An 18,539-nucleotide genomic window follows, 5' to 3' on the forward strand; every position below is an offset into this window, starting at 1 on the left:
TGCCGCTCGCCCCCCCCCCCCCCCCCCCCCCACCTCCTTTTTTATCTTTTATTATTTAATTAAAATAAAAAAATTGGAGGGGAGCTAACGCGGTAATAGACCGACGCAGTTTAAATTGTGCTTCAATTTAGACGGGCAGGACCAAAATTGCACAAATTAAAACAAAAAGTTACAATTATCAGCATTTTCTATTTTCTCATTGTCATGATCATCTTCAATAAACCTCTTCCAAAACCAATGTTGCTTCCATACTCTTTCAATCATCTCTTCAATTGGTATGTTCTTCGTCTCGGGCACCAAGAAAAACACAAAGATTGACATCATGAAAACCCAACCAGAGAAGAACAAGAAGATGCCAAACTTGAAATGACATAACATGGATAGAAAAGCTTGTGCAATAACAAAGGTGAAGAGCAAATTGACACAAACAGTGACACTTTGTCCGGCTAAACGGGTCTCCAATGGAAATGTCTCACTTGGAATAAGCCATCCAAGAGGACCTATAGACCAAGCAAAAGCAGAAACATAAATGCAAACCATGATAACTACGAATATTGCATAACCTTTCGAAAGGTTATCCGAATGATCTGTGACCTTGATCCCCAAAATGATAGCTATCACGACTTGAGACAAGAACATTTGTACACCGGCTTCCAACAGCAACATACGGCGTCCAACTTTGTCCACTGAGTAGATAGATACAATTGTGGAGAGCACATTCACAGCACCGGTTATCACAGCGGAATAAAGGGAGGCATCATTCTTGAATCCCAATGTGTTGAATAACACCGGCGCATAAAACATGATCGCGTTGATGCCTGTGAATTGCTGGAATATCTGTTTTTTTATCACAACAAAAATGAATCAGCAATTGGACAAACAATTTTTTTCAATGTGGTAGAGATGAAATCATTACTTTTGAAGCAGTCAATATTAATAAATATTAGAATATACCGGTACATACTTGCAAGGCGACCGAAATGACAAGTTGAGGACGGTTTTTGCGTTTAAGAAGATTTCTAAAGGGGTGTTTAACCTCTTTAGCTATACGACTTGCCTCAACAAGCTCCAAGAACTCTGGTTCAACATTATCGATGCCACGGATCTTTTTGAGTACCGCTTTTCCTTCTTCCGTACGACCACGTTCTATGAGACTGTTGGGAGTGTCCACAACCAAGATGGCACCAAGTGTTAGGAGAAGTGCTGGGATACCAGCCAACCCTAGAGATAGCCTCCAACCCCATCCACCTTTGATTCTACATTTTGGTCACAACATCAAATAATTGTAAGTAATCAACAAGTGTCTCAACTAAAACTACACTATAAAAATTTCATTTGTTTTTTCTCAAAATATATTAGCAATCATTCTACAACAAGAAAAATGCTATAGTAACATTAATTTTTTCACCAAATAAATTTTTTGGTAACTTTCTTCACCAAATAATTGTTAATGACATTTTTTTTAAATATTTTAAATAAAACAATTATTATTTTCAAGGGCTGTAGTCACTGATTAAAAAGGAGACAAATCCACGTTTCTATGAAATGTTTACTTTAAAATCCAAGTTGACTGTGTAGACTAATGTGTTAGCGGAGAACACATTTCAAATAAACAAGCATGTGCTAGACTTTTAAATTATTAGTAATTTATTAGTTTATATGATTATAAAAGTCATAGAAAGGACCAAAATTTTCTTGTACATACTAGTATTACCATTAATTCAATTTGCTAACTACTACTATTAAGATTACCACTCTTTTGATTATGACTTGTGATTTAATTTTCATCAATCATCTTAATTGTTTTTTCATATAACAACCAAAATTGTAGAAGAGAAAAAAAAGTATGCAACACCATCCAAGAAAAATACTTACTTGTTGGTTCCATAGTTGACAAGGTTAGCAAACAAAATGCCAATAGTGACATTAAGTTGGAAAAGTATATTCAATGCTCCACGTATTCTTGAAGGAGCAATTTCGGAAAGAAACACTGGCACGGCCTATAATCAAATTAAATCAAAAAACTATTTAGTTACATGTTGAACAAATTAAAAATTAATTTTTTTGAAGAAGCAAATTAAAAATTAATTAAAACTTTTAAATGAGATGAATTCTTTGATATGGATTTAAAGGGATAAAAGTGAATTCAAAGAAATTGAATTCTAATTTTTTTTTTTTTTATATAGATGAGGACTCTATTAAAGAATGAAGACCCATCAAAAGTATTGAAATATCCAACCTTTGGAATCTCACCACACAATCTATTGTAACTCACATTCAAGAATGTTACATTTTCCATTCCCATAGGAAAATTACCATAGATCTTATTATGACTCACATCCAATGTTGTTATTGTTTTAGACAACTCAATTTTTCCAAAATCAAACTCAAAATTGTTTCCCGAAATGTCTATTACCAATGTCTTTTTATTGGAACCAAAAAGCATAGAAGCATCACCTTCTAACTTATTATAAGCCAATTCAACTAGGTAAATATCTAAATTCGCCAATGAAATTGGGAGTTTCCCCGAGAGATTATTGTAAGAGAGATCTAAAGCAGCTACGCCGCTATTATTGAAGTAACCATACGAACGAGGGATTGAACCTGTTAACTTGTTGTTGTTAAATAGAATTCCGGAAAGACTAGGTAATTTATATAGTAAAGGTGGTAATTCTCCGAAGAGGTTATTATGTGAAAGATCCAAATTAACAAGGCTTTTAGATTGGGACGTGAATTTTGGTATTGGGCCGGTAACGCCGGTTTCACTAATTGTGAGATATATAAGTCTAGTGAGTTTGGTTATGGATTCTGGAATTATGCCGGTGAGATTTGGTAAATCGTAGATAAAAAGAGACCGTAAATAAGATATGTTACCAATCGAAGGAGGGAATCGAGAAGTAAGTGTTACATTCGAGATACTTAGATCAGTGACATGATCATTTGTTAAGGATGAACAAGAAACACCAAACCACTTGAAGTTGCAACAATCAGTGTGTGGTTCCCATGAGGATAGAAAGGTTGGATTGTTGAGTTCTTTTTTGATTTGGAGAAGAATTTTTTTATCTTCTGGATGGCATTTTGAGAGAGAAGATGTTGCTTGAGATAGCAATATGAATATAAGAAACAAGTTACTAAAAGTGTTCATTGTTTTGGGTTTTTGTTGGTAAGTTTTGGATTGTGATATGAGAATTGGATGGGATTTCTTTGGTTTATATAGAGCTAAGATTCGGATATATAATATATTCTAGTAATTGATGGCTAGTGGCTTGCAAGTTGCCATGCCATCATGGGATGCCTAAAAAAAGTAGTAGTAGTCAAAACAAGTCAGCTAGCTCATTGGTATACAACTTTACTAGGTATTCAACCCGTGCGTTGCACGGGTTTGATTAGAATATTTTTTAAAAAAAATTATGTTTTATAATAAGTTGTATTAAAAATAATATTTTTTTTTAGATGTGTTGTTGAATTATTCTTTAATTATAAAAGTGACTTTTAAAATATTTTTAATCTTTTTTTCTCGTCAAGTGAATCTATAATATATATATAGGTAGATAAAAATTACTTTTAAGATAGACAATGTGTTATTTAGGTGTATATAAAAAACAATAAAAGTGCAGAGATTAGTGTATTATATTAAAAAATTGTTTTATTAATCTTCTTTTTTATGGGTTAGATTTATATATCTTCAAATTAGTGTAATTTTTGTTTTAATATATTTTTTGTTTTTATGAAAAAAATAGTGGATTATTTTATTATATTATCTACATCTATCATTCTCTGTATCTCTCAATTCTTTCTATCTTTATCCTAATTATACTCCAATATCCTTATTATTATTTTATATGAAAAAATTGTAAATACTTGTCTCGACCTTTATAAAAATGAGATGACATGTTAATTAATCGTAAATTTTTTTAAAGTAATAATTATTTTATACTTCAAAGAGGTTTTTTCTATTAGACTAAATATTCAAAGAGCTTTCGAAACAACTTTGTCATGTATGTGCAGTGTTAAGTAGTATTTTATAGGGTTATTAAATATATTTTTAACCCTCTATATATATTTCAAATTAAAGTCAAAACATTATTAAAATGAAATATTTAATCTTCATACCAAAGTCACAATATTACCAAAACATTTCATTGTCATTGTGCTTGAATAAATTTGTCATATTGCTAAAACAAAATGATGAGATTATGAGTCCGCTATGTATGTGAAAGGAGACTTAAAAAAAATGCATTAAAAATGAATATCTTGTTCATTTTAATTTTATCGGTTTGACATTATTTTGGAAGCTTACGGTTCACATCATAAGTTCACTAAGCATGAGGAAGAAAACTTATCATAAAAACTATAGTCTACTAATATATTTTAAGGATCGACATCGACTTATATCCATTATTCTCTTTATGTTTATCGCAATTTCTCTCTCAATTCTCTCTAACTTTATCTTATTTATATTTCAATCTCTTTATTAATAATATTATTATTATTATTATAAAAAAAATGTTAGACACTTATCTTGACCTTTATAAACTCAATTAATGTTTTTATGTAAATAGTATTCTTATTTGATAAAACAAAAAATAGACATTTAAAGAGCTTTGGAATAAATTTTGTCAAATTTTATATTAGAGCTAGACTTCAAAAGAAGAACACAAATTGTTCGTCGATCAATATAAAGTGCATATATAAACTTTACTCAATCAACTATGTTTAAACTATAGATGATACATGTATGGAAATTAATCTATTTTGACAACCTCTTAGTCAAGTTACACCAGTACTTTTCATGTATATTATATATTACAATTACAATTACAATTACAATTATAATTAACAATGACGTCACATGAGTAAAAGCATTCAAAAAATTTATTTTCAACTTTTTTTTTGTTTCTATCATTCTCTTAAGATCCAAGCGGTTCACATACACCTTGTGAAATAGAATTCTTTATATCCTATTATAGATCTCCTCATTCACCTAAAATAAATAGACATATTCACATTTATCATTAAAAGAAATCATGAAATAAGGGTAAAAAATTAGATAAACAAATGTTATATCAATAAAAACATGAGCTTAAATATTTGACAATCTACATAATAGAATAATGTAAAATATTTTCTATTTTATATTTTAGTATGTGCTGGGGAAAAAGATGCATATGATTTGGGTATAGATATGTTTGAGAAGAGAGATCAATCTATGCATCCAAAAAGACCGACTTTATTTGTATAAATATATAATAGTTAGCTTATTCTTATTTATATCAATTAATTATACATTATAGCTCATTATTAGTTTACGTTATAACTCTTATTTGCAGTCGAAAGTGTTTTTGTTCTTCTATTTTTGTCTTAAAACAAAACATGATTGCCCTCTAATATATATGATTTATATAAAATCACGCTGGTTCAAAATATTAATTAACGTTTTTTAATATAATTTTTAGCTATATAACTACACAAAAACAATTAATATTAATTGTAAAGCAAACTTTTTTTTGCTGATGTGGCAGCCTAAGAAAGCTCTTCCCTTTTGTCTTTTTTCTAAGCTCAAGTTGGTGCTTATGTGTCATCCTTATTTTTATTTAATAATAATATAATAATAATAATTATATATATATATATTTAAACATTGTCCCCACCAACTATTTAGCTTCCCATGTAATTTATGGAAGAAAAAAAACAGTTTTTTCTTTTCTAATTTCATTGTCTAAATAGATCGATAATGTAGAGTTGAATATCAAGAGATAATATTATGTAACTAAATGTCATCATTATTCACACAAGAAAAACGTATGCATTAATAATTCCTACCCTAATGACTTTAAAAAACAATCCTAACATACAAATGATTTATGCTATAAATTCTTGCCATGAAATACATCAAATCCTAAGGAGATGTTTTTTTGCTCTTCTTCTCCTTTAATTTGCTATGGGCCGGTTAGTTCTTCTTTCTTCTCTTTTGTTCCTAAATTTATTTTTCAATTGACCAATTTATATATTATTTCTAAAAAAAAGTTTATTGTTTTCTTAAATTGATGCTTCTTTTTTTTGCAATTTTGCAATTGTAAAGCAAACTTTTTTTTGCTGATGTGGCAGCCTAAGAAAGCTCTTCCCTTTTGTCTTTTTTCTAAGCTCAAGTTGGTGCTTATGTGTCATCCTTATTTTTATTTATTAATAATATAATAATAATAATTACATATATATATATATATATTTAAACATTGTCCCCACCAACTATTTAGCTTCCCATGTAATTTATGGAAGAAAAAAAACAGTTTTTTCTTTTCTAATTTCATTGTCTAAATAGATCGATAATGTAGAGTTGAATATCAAGAGATAATATTATGTAACTAAATGTCATCATTATTCACACAAGAAAAACGTATGCATTAATAATTCCTACCCTAATGACTTTAAAAAACAATCCTAACATACAAATGATTTATGCTATAAATTCTTGCCATGAAATACATCAAATCCTAAGGAGATGTTTTTTTGCTCTTCTTCTCCTTTAATTTGCTATGGGCCGGTTAGTTCTTCTTTCTTCTCTTTTGTTCCTAAATTTATTTTTCAATTGACCAATTATAAAGTAGTAACGCATTATCAAATAGTAGACATTATCAAAAAATTGGAGTGATATATAAATAAATAGTAGAGATTATCAAATGTCTAATTTTATAAAAAAAACTCAGCTCATATTTCTTAAATTTAACCTATTATTTTTGGATAAATTAAGAAAAAAAATAGTATAATGAATGATTAAAAAAATAGCACAATGAATAACCTTTTTCCTTGTATGTTGATTCAGACACAAAGGTCGAATTTGTAACCTGCAAACACACAAAAAAAATATCAATTTTTTTATGTAAATATCAAATTCTCTTGATCCTAATTGTTATGCTGAAAATTTCAGTGCAAAATTGCAAAAAAAAGAAGCATCAATTTAAGAAAACAATAAACTTTTTATTAGAAATAATATATAAATTGGTCAATTGAAAAATAAATCCAGGAACAAAAGAGAAGAAAGAAGAACTACTTGACCCATAGCAAATTAAAGGAGAAGAAGAGCAAAAAACATCTCCTTAGGATTGATGCATTTTGTTATCTGCAAACACACAAAAAATATCAATTTTTTTTATGTAAATATCAAATTCTCTTGATCCTAATTGTTATGCAGAAAATTTGAGTGCAAAATTGCAAAAAAAAAGAAGCATCAATTTAAGAAAACAATAAACTTTTTTTTAGAAATAATATATAAATTGGTCAATTGAAAAATAAATTTAGGAACAAAAGAGAAGAAAGAAGAACTAACCGGCCCATAGCAAATTAAAGGAGAAGAAGAGCAAAAAAACATCTCCTTAGGATTTGATGTATTTCATGGCAAGAATTTATAGCATAAATCATTTGTATGTTAGGATTGTTTTTTAAAGTCATTAGGGTAGGAATTATTAATGCATACGTTTTTCTTGTGTGAATAATGATGACATTTAGTTACATAATATTATCTCTTGATATTCAACTCTACATTATCGATCTATTTAGACAATGAAATTAGAAAAGAAAAAACTGTTTTTTTTCTTCCATAAATTACATGGGAAGCTAAATAGTTGGTGGGGACAATGTTTAAATATATATATATGTAATTATTATTATTATATTATTAATAAATAAAAATAAGGATGACACATAAGCACCAACTTGAGCTTAGAAAAAAGACAAAAGGGAAGAGCTTTCTTAGGCTGCCACATCAGCAAAAAAAAGTTTGCTTTACAATTGCAAAATTGCAAAAAAAAGAAGCATCAATTTAAGAAAACAATAAACTTTTTTTTAGAAATAATATATAAATTGGTCAATTGAAAAATAAATTTAGGAACAAAAGAGAAGAAAGAAGAACTAACCGGCCCATAGCAAATTAAAGGAGAAGAAGAGCAAAAAAACATCTCCTTAGGATTTGATGTATTTCATGGCAAGAATTTATAGCATAAATCATTTGTATGTTAGGATTGTTTTTTAAAGTCATTAGGGTAGGAATTATTAATGCATACGTTTTTCTTGTGTGAATAATGATGACATTTAGTTACATAATATTATCTCTTGATATTCAACTCTACATTATCGATCTATTTAGACAATGAAATTAGAAAAGAAAAAACTGTTTTTTTTCTTCCATAAATTACATGGGAAGCTAAATAGTTGGTGGGGACAATGTTTAAATATATATATATATAATTATTATTATTATATTATTATTAAATAAAAATAAGGATGACACATAAGCACCAACTTGAGCTTAGAAAAAAGACAAAAGGGAAGAGCTTTCTTAGGCTGCCACATCAGCAAAAAAAAGTTTGCTTTACAATTATAATATAATATAATATATATATATATAGATAGATTATTATTAGAATATATCCTGCACAAACTAGAATATTTTCACTACAAGAAAACTATCTTAAAGCGTCTGCCAAAATGAGACTCTAAAGGGCAAAAAACGGACGCTACAAGCGTTTTAGCGTCTACTTAGTGTCTACATCGTGGCAGACTCTTAAATGCCTGAAGCTAACAGTTGCGTCTAGTAGACGCTAGCTTAGAGTCCGCTTTAATAGACACTACGTTGAAGCTAGTGAACTGTATATAAGGCAGACGCTACTAGAGTCCGCTTTAGGTTGACGCCACTAATATATTTTGTTGTTATAAAACGTCACTTGTAGAGTCCGCTTGGCAGACGCTAATTTATTTATTTTTATTTTTTAATATAGAATTTTAATTAGCTAATGGAAAATTAAAATCAACTAACAATTAGTATTTATGTATCTAAAATATAAATTCATCAATTCTTAACAGGACCATCTATTTCTCATAAAATGCAACAAAAAGTTCTACATCCATAAAAATATATATCCCACAAAACATACAACACCAAAATATCCCACAAAATATATAACCTATCAAAATAACCCACAAAGTCTACACACCTAAGGTTTACAACCAAGTGTCCGGTACCATAACACCTACCCCGAGACTTACCCCCAGAAACAGCTTTCCATATTTAAATTTTCTGTGATCATCACCCTCTTGAGTGTCACCAGTAGCACCACCATCAGTTTGTGCCATTTGGGTCAGATGTTCCCGATATTCATCCTATAAATCAACATGAGACCAACATCAATAAATTTCAAGAGAATTTATATATATGTGAAAACTACAAACTGTGTTGACACACATTCATATAAGAGAAAATGAACAATATGTTGACACACAATTCAGTTAAGTTAAAAAAAAAACTATTGACCAGGTTCCAGATAACAGTCCTGACTCTTAACCAAACCAAAAGAGATCAACTTAGAGTAAGGAGCTACAAAATCAGTTAAGTTGATTTGTTGCATGAATAGATTCCTTTTAAGTATATAAAAGTACTTTAGGCAACCTAATTTGATTGATGTAGCAGTAGAATCTATTTTTTACTATGAAAGAGAAGCAGCCACTTGGAGGTTCTGCTAGCAACAGAAACTATAAGCAAACATTATAAACACACTGGTTCAGTTACAGTTTGGTTCCAGTTATTATAACAATGGTTCAGTTAATAAACTGTTTTTATAAACACAGTTTGGTTCTCAAACTTTATTATAAAGGTTCAGTTCAGTTTGGTTCAGTGTTTTGGTTTTTTTGAACACCCCTACTTAGAGATCAACTTTAACCAATATATTTAATAAGAATATTCTTTATTGATGTTGATAACTATCTTCAGAGAACACAAGGTGATAGGATTAGTGTGGAATGAAAAACCACCAAGATGTGAATATTTTACAAAATGAATCTTTTACCTACCTCACCCCATTTCAGTGGATATGTTGGTGGAGCTGCTAGTTTTACCATACATGTTGGTCGATGCAGATTGAGTAGACGTATTATAATCAGAATATGACCGAAAAACTAGTTAATAAATTAGAGAAGTGCTTAAGACTGATATAATCAATAAGCAAAAACTAGTGAATGCAATTGCCCTCCCACCAAACCTCCAACTTACAAAGAACCCAACCAACAAACACATTACTATCACTATCAAATGCATAATAACGGGACACCAAACAACACAGCAAAAGCAAAATAACAGATGAGACACAAATTTTCATTTTCATAAGTTACTATACAAAAGAGGAGTGTTTGAACTTACTTTAGAACATATAGATATAGATGTCAATAACTTGCAAATCAGCACATGCCATGCCTTTCCTATGTAAACCATGACTCTCTGCAAATACAAATCATAACCATGACTCTCAATTGGGCATCTCTTTTGACACTAACATGATTTATCTTACGTGTATACTTCCATAAAAACTAAAAAGAGTGGTTTCTCTTACTGCTAATAAAATTTTATCAGCACTTCTTTTTGGAGAAACAAATCCAGAAAATAAGGTTAAAGTAGAGAAATATATGAATTAGATAATAACAAAAAATAAATATCAGAGGATTAAATTTGCAAACCTAGAGGAATAGAAATGCAACAGCAGGTTCTTGAAGCACATAAGAACATAAAACTGAAGATTAATGAATAGAATACATTGCAAAAGGGTTCTTGAAGCATATAAGAACATAAAATACTTACCCTAGCAGACTTGTAAAGAAAAGCCATAAGATACTTTGGCATAACTTCATCCATAGAAATTCCAATTCATTCGGTGAACACATAGATCTATCACAGTATCAAATTGATTTAATCAAATTAACCGAACATAAAGAGCGAGTTACAAGAAAAATAATCAAGTGAATAAACAGGGAGATAGAGAAGGGAGAAAATAAAATAGAATTAGCCATTTTGTTAACATTTTCTTTCAATTGATTTCATAACCAAGATTTGGTCTAAAACATGACACTACACAACTCCAATGCAATTACACCACATAACATAGTAAGAGACATGTTTGGCCTAGTAGTAAGTAAGCTTATTTTTACCATATCAATATATAAAGAATACTAATACAGTGAGAAGGAAAAAGAGAGAGAGGCCTAGAATAGAGACATTGCAAAATGAAGTTTGGCAATAGCCTCACAACTGAATGATGAAAGAAGGTATCCTTACAAATGGGAACCAAGTTGAATTCTTCATCCATTTTCATTTTGTGATTCATGTTTTCACCACAACAGCCACAATCCATATCCACTCAATAAACCTACACAAGAGAAAAATTGGGTCAAAAAGACAACTATAAATGAATAACAACTCTTGTGATCAACACCAAACTAGTATAGTCACATAAGCATAGTCACATAGTGTGTGTGAGTACAAACTAGTAACGTTGCAAGAAACAAATACAAATGGAGATAAATGGTGAGATAAGAGTATCAAAGTTCAAGAGGGTTTGTGTGTTTTGTGTGAGTAGCCCCGGCAAGAAAAGTAGCTATCAAGATGCTGCCATTCAACTTGGAAACAAATTGGTATATACTTTATTCATTTTCTCCCCTGTTTTTTTTTATGTTCTACAAAAAGGATTTCTTTTTCTTATTTCTTTTTTTATAGTTATTAGTTGCTGTTCAAATATTTAAACTTTATGAAAAGACATATTCAATATTTCAGTTGGGTCAATTCCTTATGTTCATAACATGTTTGTTGATAGTTCTAACTTAAAAAAACTATGTCTTTCTTTCTTTTGGTTAACTTAGTTTCTAACATAACACAGAAATTAACTAACTCATCCAAACAACTAGCTTAAATTCAACACAAAGATTAAATTCAACATAATAACTTAAATTCAACACAAAGATTAAATTCAATACAGTATAGAAGAATACCTAACAACAAAACAACAAGCTTTTTTAAAATAGCAACCAAGTACAACTATACAAGTGGTACTTAGAAGAGTCACAATACAGAATACATGGAAACAGAAGGGAATCCAAACATGCACTAACTCAAAATTAAAAGAACAAGAGTTAAGGAACTAACTTGTTGACTGTGAGAGCTTCTTCGATGGCGGAATGGACGGCGGAAGTGAACGGCGTAAGTGGACGGCGAAGTGATTGTTCTTCAACGGAATGAACGCGGAATAGGGTTAAGGTTCAGGAACGGCGAAGATGTTTTGTTTGTGTTCTTTGAGATTTGGGGAAAAAAAAGGAAAATTATTTTAAGACATATAATAAATTAAATGATATACTCCGTATTCTATCAGTAAGAATGAAATTGCCCTAAAAAAAAGTGAAAAGAAAAAAAAAAAAAAGGGGAAAATGAAAAATTGGGAAATTTTTTTGGCGCTTAACAAATAATTTAATTTTTATTTAATTTATTATTTATGACTAGAGTCCGCCTCAGTAGATTCTAAGATGAGGGATTTCTTTATTTTTACTTAGCGTCTCAGTAGTGTCTCTGAAAGCAGACACTAATTATAATTATTCAATTAAAATAAAGATTTAAAAAATAAAACCAGTAGCGTCTACCAGTTAGACTTAAAGCGGACTCTAGTAACGTTTGTGTCGGGGCAGACGCTAAATAATTTGAAGCTAATCAGCAGTTTTGTTGTAGTGTTTAAACAAAAATGAATTAATTATGAATTTTTAAGATCCAAAAATTCATATTTAATTATCCTTTATAAAAACAAAATTGTAAGAGTTTTTTTTTGTAAACCAAAGGTATCCTCCGAGCGCAACTGCGGAGACTAATCCCCTCGAGGTAACTGAGATCCATTTAAAGGGTTGACCTCTCCCAACAAATGCTTCTCCATAATCGTGAAAAGTGCTTCATAATTTCAAAGATACCCATAAGTTAATTTAAAATTAGGGACCAAAATTTACGTGTATGTACATTAAACTAATAATTAAAATTTAAAAGGGTATGTCATAATTTTAAAAAAGTAAATAATTGTGGAGTAATTAAGGGAAGCAACTAGGAAGTATATGAAGTAAAACTTTTAACAAATAGAGAGAAAAAAAAAGTTGTAAGTTGATTTTGGAGAGTCCTCGATTTAAAAACAAATTTGAACGGTTATACTTTGTCCAAAAATAAGGCCTAAAAATAAGTTTTATTGGATATATGAGAAGGAAAAAAAAAAAATCTAAGCCCAATCTTGCACACCGGTTAATTTGAATAACATTTTTTCACTCAAAATTCAAATAAAATTATCCTATTTTATCGTTAAATTCTGTTTTCATCATCATTTTTATTTAAACAAATCTATATTACTTTTTTTTTTTTTTTTGACAAAACAAATCTATATTACTTGACCTCACCAAAGAATACAAGCACGTTCATCTCTATTATTGAAAAATGGTTTTGCAGTTACCAACTAATTCAACATTAATGAAGATAATTATGGCTCTAATTGCTATCTGCTTGCTACTATGGTCCATCACATTTGGATATCAAACTGTAACTCAACCACAAAAGCAATTATGGATTACATTTGTTGGAGTTTTGTTAATGCTATGTGGTTTCTACCTTACGGCTAAAGGTATTCATATAATTGTAGAATTGATTGTAAGGTACTTATCACAAGAGGAGGATCATGAAATTCATGAAAATTGTTAGTAGACCATACTAAATGTAACTTCTTTTTTTCCTTCTAATTTTGCCATGTTTATAAACAAGTCTTTATGTAATATATGTTCACTATCTCATTTTATTTTTAATTCAGTGTTAATTAGGTGAATAGTGTATGTTATTTACTCTTTTGGTGTCAATTTATGATTTTTGTGATTATGTTCCTTGATGTTGCAAGAAAGTTAAATCTAATAAAAATCTTGATTGATATATTATGATGAATTCCAATTTATTAGGATGAATAATTAAACTTAGGCTGTTTGAATTTACTTATTTTTTAGTTTATGAAAAAAATGTTGCACAAGTAATTAAGTTTTTATTCATAAGTTTACATCGATGAAAACTGCATCTTTCACGTTTTAAGTTGAATAAGAGGAGTGGTTGTTGTTCGGCCATCAGGCCTCGTGTATATAATATGATATCCCTACGAGCTGAGCTCATGGGGACGTGGGTCACTATTCTACTTATAATATTTAACTCTTTCATTTGTTTTACTTTAAAATCAAAAATATCACATTTTTTAGAGAGAACATACAATCAAAAGCAAGGAGCACCAACATTTGATGTGAAGAATACATCACATGCTCATGTGATCAACATTGTTAGTTCACACAAGAACATTGGTGCTCAACATGGGACCTCGATAAAATTTACCTAGACCTCAAATTATACCATATATCCCTGAAGACAAATCAAGTCACTAGAATCACAACTCACACTTGCATGGAGATAATTATTACTACAAAGCATTCGCTCCTAGGTATGCTCACACACTCAAACACATTCATTCTTTTGCTACTTGCTAGCACACTACCTTGTTTTGCAAATACACCTCCCGTTTGGAGAATGAACATACAACCAAAAGCAAGGAGCACCAAAACTTGACATGAAGAATACATCACCTGCACATGTAAATTAACATCGCTAGCTAGTTCACACAAGAGTATTAGTGCTCAACATAGGGCCCCGATAAAATTTATCTAGGACTCTAGTTATACCATATCCCTTTGCAAGACGAATGGATGGTCTAAGAATGAATGGTCTAAGAGACAAACTCTTAATGACGAAAGGTCTAGCTAGTAAGAAAGCAAGATGAAGAGGATTTTAACTCATCAAAATGACATATCTTGTCACCTAGAAGGGAAGAAGTTGAAGTATCTAATCGTCGTGGCACCATGCCATGCCACCTTGGTGACACGATCACATACATAGTACACCGAAAAATACTATGAACTAGATATAATACTAGATTAATGAATTCTAAGAAGAATGTACATGTAAGCTAGAAAGACAGAAAAAAGTGATATCGCTCTCCCTCTTAAAAAGATGAATACAAAAACATTGCTAGCTTGGAGCTAGGAAGTGAAACACCCTCCCAAGGTGCACCTAGGAGTATGAGGCAAAAAGAAGACGTGACACACAACTCCCTTTCACAAGAGAGATCAACAAATAAATAATACCGAAATGATTATGTCTCCTAACTATGGAGGAGTACGATGGGTAGACAAACACACGAGACTTGCCTCCTTCATTGACAAGATGAAGATTTATCGAGTATTTGACGCTCTAAAGCAAGGATTTAAATTGCGGTTGCGGTTGCGGTCGTGGATGTGGTTGCGGTTGCAGTTGTTGCGAATGCGGTCATTGCGGTTGCTGAAACGACAATGCGGTTGTTGCGGCGTGAAATTATTTTGAAATTTCACAAGCTATATAAAATGAAACTAGTATGTAACTACACTATTTATCCATTATTACATAGTTTTAGTTTATTCCATAAACAATAATTTGAATGTATCGAAAATACACGGTTGATAGATTGTTAAAAGTAAGATTTTTCATCAATTTGACACAAATTAGAGCTTGAAGTTCATAAAATTTATTTTTTGGTGAGAAAATTTGAACGAACATCGCCGAAAACATCTGATGCGGCTTCCGATGCGGTTACGATGCGACCGTACACGTGAATTAAGATCACACCGCAATTGCGGTGTGATGCGGTTGCGGTGGCTACCGCATCAGCAATACTGCGGCTGCAATTGCGGATGCGGACTGCAATTTAAAACCTTGCTCTAAAGTGTATCTTCTTCCCATGCACCCTAAAGAGAGTTGCTCTCTTATGGTTCTAACTTCGCACACCTACCAAATAGATATGTTAAATCACGGAAACAAACTTTGCCAAGATGTTCGTGTCCATATTTACAGTAAGTCGAATAACACAGATTAGTTCAACCATGAGCCTTTTAACAATACTTTGCAACCAAGGATTTGAAAAATAGTTCAATGTCAAATCCTTTACAAAAATAACATCTGGGTGCTTTCAACCTTGAACATCTGAATTAAAAGTACTAATGGGATTGATCCATGATTCAATTTCCAAATAAACCAATTTACAACAGGAAATTAAAACAAGCACATAATAAACAAGTCTGAAGCTAAACTATGAATAATTCAATTTTAAAATTAAGGAATCAAAATGATGAATTGAATATATGAGGAAAATTAAAAGAAATAAATAAAGTAAAACTCCAAGTAGTTACTTTGGGAAAATTTGGTACAATGATTTGGTTCATAGTAGTTACTTTTTTATCCTAAAAAAGGAAGCAAAATATATGAATTTTTAATATTGGGATTCGATTAAGTATAATATAGGAATTGTTATTATATGCTTTAATATGGCATTATGACAACAAATAAATAAGGTCATCCGCATACTTATACATTTATTAAAAAAAAGGATAGATAAACGATCGAAATTATTTTGACTTTTGTTTTAATGTTACTTTTAGATGATTTAGAAAGATCAAAATAATATTTATTCTTCACATAAGGTTCAAGACGGGAAAAATGGTTGAAAGACGTCAAGATCACAGATAAAAGAATGAGAAGCGCCAAATTAATCATCTTAGATAAAAAAATATAGGAAAAAATAGGTTAGAATGAATCACTCTTTTATGTCTATTATGCTAGAAATAAATGAGAATATAAAATTTGAAGTACTAAATGACCACAATATATTAGTCAATATTGAAGTTCAATTTCAAATTTTAAATGTTACGCATTATGTAATAAAGAAAAATCAAATGCTCCAAAGAAGGCAAATCAAACACTGTAAAGAGATTAGAAATCAAAACAAATAATTCCGCACTAAGACGGGATTTAAACAACACCAAACGAAGAAATCATAAAGAAGAAAACTCAAATATATGAAACTTAAAACTATGTGAAAATCAATTATTTAAATAAAAAGAAAAATAAAAAACGATATTTCGGATCAAAATTGACCCTAAATCACCCCTCTAATTACATTTTGTTTTATCACTTTATAAATTATAATTTCACTCATGTTCAAATTAAATACTAAACCTTTCTCTAAAAAACACACTTCTAAACCCTAAAATATAAAAAGACAACACAATCTTCTTTTTACCTTCACATTGAGACAACAATAAATTAAAGAGAGTGTGTTGGAGTGTGTTTGTTAAAGAGTGTGTTGCTAGCATTATTCATAAATTAAACATGTTCTTATCCTTTTTTATTTAGTCTTATATTAAAGATAGTTTCTTTAGAAACAAGTTTGGTTTACCTAACTATAGGTTTACCAATTTGTAAGGAGGTTTTGGTTATTGTCCCCCTCCTTGTTTTTTGTGTTCTCCTTTTCTTTCTTTATCTATTTTGAGGTTTAAAAAAAATATATTAGATGTCATGTAAATTTAAATATTATCATATTCTTATTTTTTTTATGGCCCTGCTTGCAATTTGAGTGCGTACGTACTTGATATAATTATAAGATAAATTTTTAACGTATGAGATCCATATTTCTACTCATACATCAAGACGGAGACCTATTTTTTTATTAAAAATGTATATGGTACATATATTTCTACTCACATATTAATACGAATGACGTACTATTTTTTTTTGTAATTCTACGTGAACTTATATTTTTATTAATAAATAATAATACGAATATCCTTTTTTTTTTTTTATGAAATCTATATTTTTACTCATATTAATATGATGACTACTTTTTTTAATGACTAGATATAAACTTATATTTTCTTTTCATATATTAATACGGGATCTATTTTATTTTATTGTAATTTCTACGGGAACATATATTTCTACTTATGCATTAATACATATGATTTTTTTTTTTAAATTTCTACTTAGATCTATATTTTTACGGAATCTATAATTGTAGTCATATATTAATAGGGAGACTTTTTAAAAAAATTTCAACCGTAATCTATATTTCTGCTTAAATATTAATACGGGAATCGATTTTTTTGTTATTTATATTGTAGTATATATTTCTACTCATATATTGATACACAAACATTTTTTTTTTGTAATTCATATCCACCTAAAAAAATATGACACTATACATAAATTTTACGGTTATTTTAATTATTAAATTATATAAAATTGTAAATATTTATATAGTTGTCATTAATTATCTTCCATTATCAATTAAAATAAAAGATATTGTTTATAAGTCAATAAATCTACAAACGTATTTTTACCCGTGCTTGGCACGGGTCTGGATACTAGTAAAATAAATAGATCAAATAGTTATAGAAAGAAGACAACACATTTAAGATGATCGATAAAAGAGATTTACTTTTCGCGCCGCCCCCTATCATTCCTCATGCGCCCTCTAAAATTTCCAAAATAACTTTGTCGCAATGTAAGCATTGTTCGCACATAAATGTTTTTAATTAGTGAGAACTGAGAACATCCATATTACATATACTAAAGCTGTTTTATCACTTTATCACGTTATCTCCATATTTTTTGAGATCATTGATTAGGGGGGGATGCAATGCAAAGAATCTCTTAACTAGTAGTATATTCAAAAGAAATCTTCATTAAACTAAAGTTGTTTTGTTCTATTGCTTTTTCATACATAAATGTTTGGCCCAACTTTGAGAAATCATAGAAAAATTTGAGAAATCATAGAAAAATTAGGTCATACAATACTTTAACTATGATT

At 29.8% G+C, this 18,539-nt stretch overlaps 2 protein-coding genes and 1 long non-coding RNA gene across 4 annotated transcripts; all 3 read right to left on the minus strand.

The window, feature by feature from the left end:
• Positions 1–85: 85 nt before the first annotated feature.
• On the minus strand, positions 86–3,006 carry LOC123916910 (sugar transport protein 13-like). Of its 2 annotated transcripts, XM_045968491.1 has the most exons (4): positions 2,875–3,006; positions 1,876–2,000; positions 965–1,256; positions 86–837 (listed from the first exon to the last, which is right to left on the minus strand). In XM_045968491.1, the coding sequence occupies exon 4, from the start codon at positions 802–804 to the stop codon at positions 157–159; it is 648 nt and encodes a 215-aa protein (XP_045824447.1). In that variant the 5' UTR covers positions 805–837; positions 965–1,256; positions 1,876–2,000; positions 2,875–3,006; the 3' UTR covers positions 86–156. The 2 variants fall into 2 exon arrangements, with proteins under 2 accessions (XP_045824447.1, XP_045824448.1); XM_045968492.1 differs by lacking the exons at positions 1,876–2,000; positions 2,875–3,006 and having other exon boundaries at positions 955–1,092.
• Positions 2,132–3,198, minus strand: LOC123916909 (polygalacturonase inhibitor 1-like). The gene has a single exon (XM_045968489.1). It carries the CDS (start codon positions 3,143–3,145, stop codon positions 2,147–2,149), a length of 999 nt encoding a protein of 332 aa, XP_045824445.1. The 5' UTR covers positions 3,146–3,198; the 3' UTR covers positions 2,132–2,146.
• Positions 3,199–4,642: 1,444 nt separating this feature from the next.
• On the minus strand, positions 4,643–7,112 carry LOC123917373. The gene is made up of 3 exons (XR_006812440.1): positions 7,049–7,112; positions 6,797–6,842; positions 4,643–4,984 (listed from the first exon to the last, which is right to left on the minus strand). It is a non-coding gene; the product is annotated as an uncharacterized LOC123917373 (long non-coding RNA).
• Between the last annotated feature and the right edge of the window lie 11,427 nt (positions 7,113–18,539).

The sequence above is a fragment of the Trifolium pratense genome, linkage group LG3 (assembly GCF_020283565.1).
Source record: "Trifolium pratense cultivar HEN17-A07 linkage group LG3, ARS_RC_1.1, whole genome shotgun sequence".
Taxonomy (NCBI): domain Eukaryota; kingdom Viridiplantae; phylum Streptophyta; class Magnoliopsida; order Fabales; family Fabaceae; genus Trifolium; species Trifolium pratense.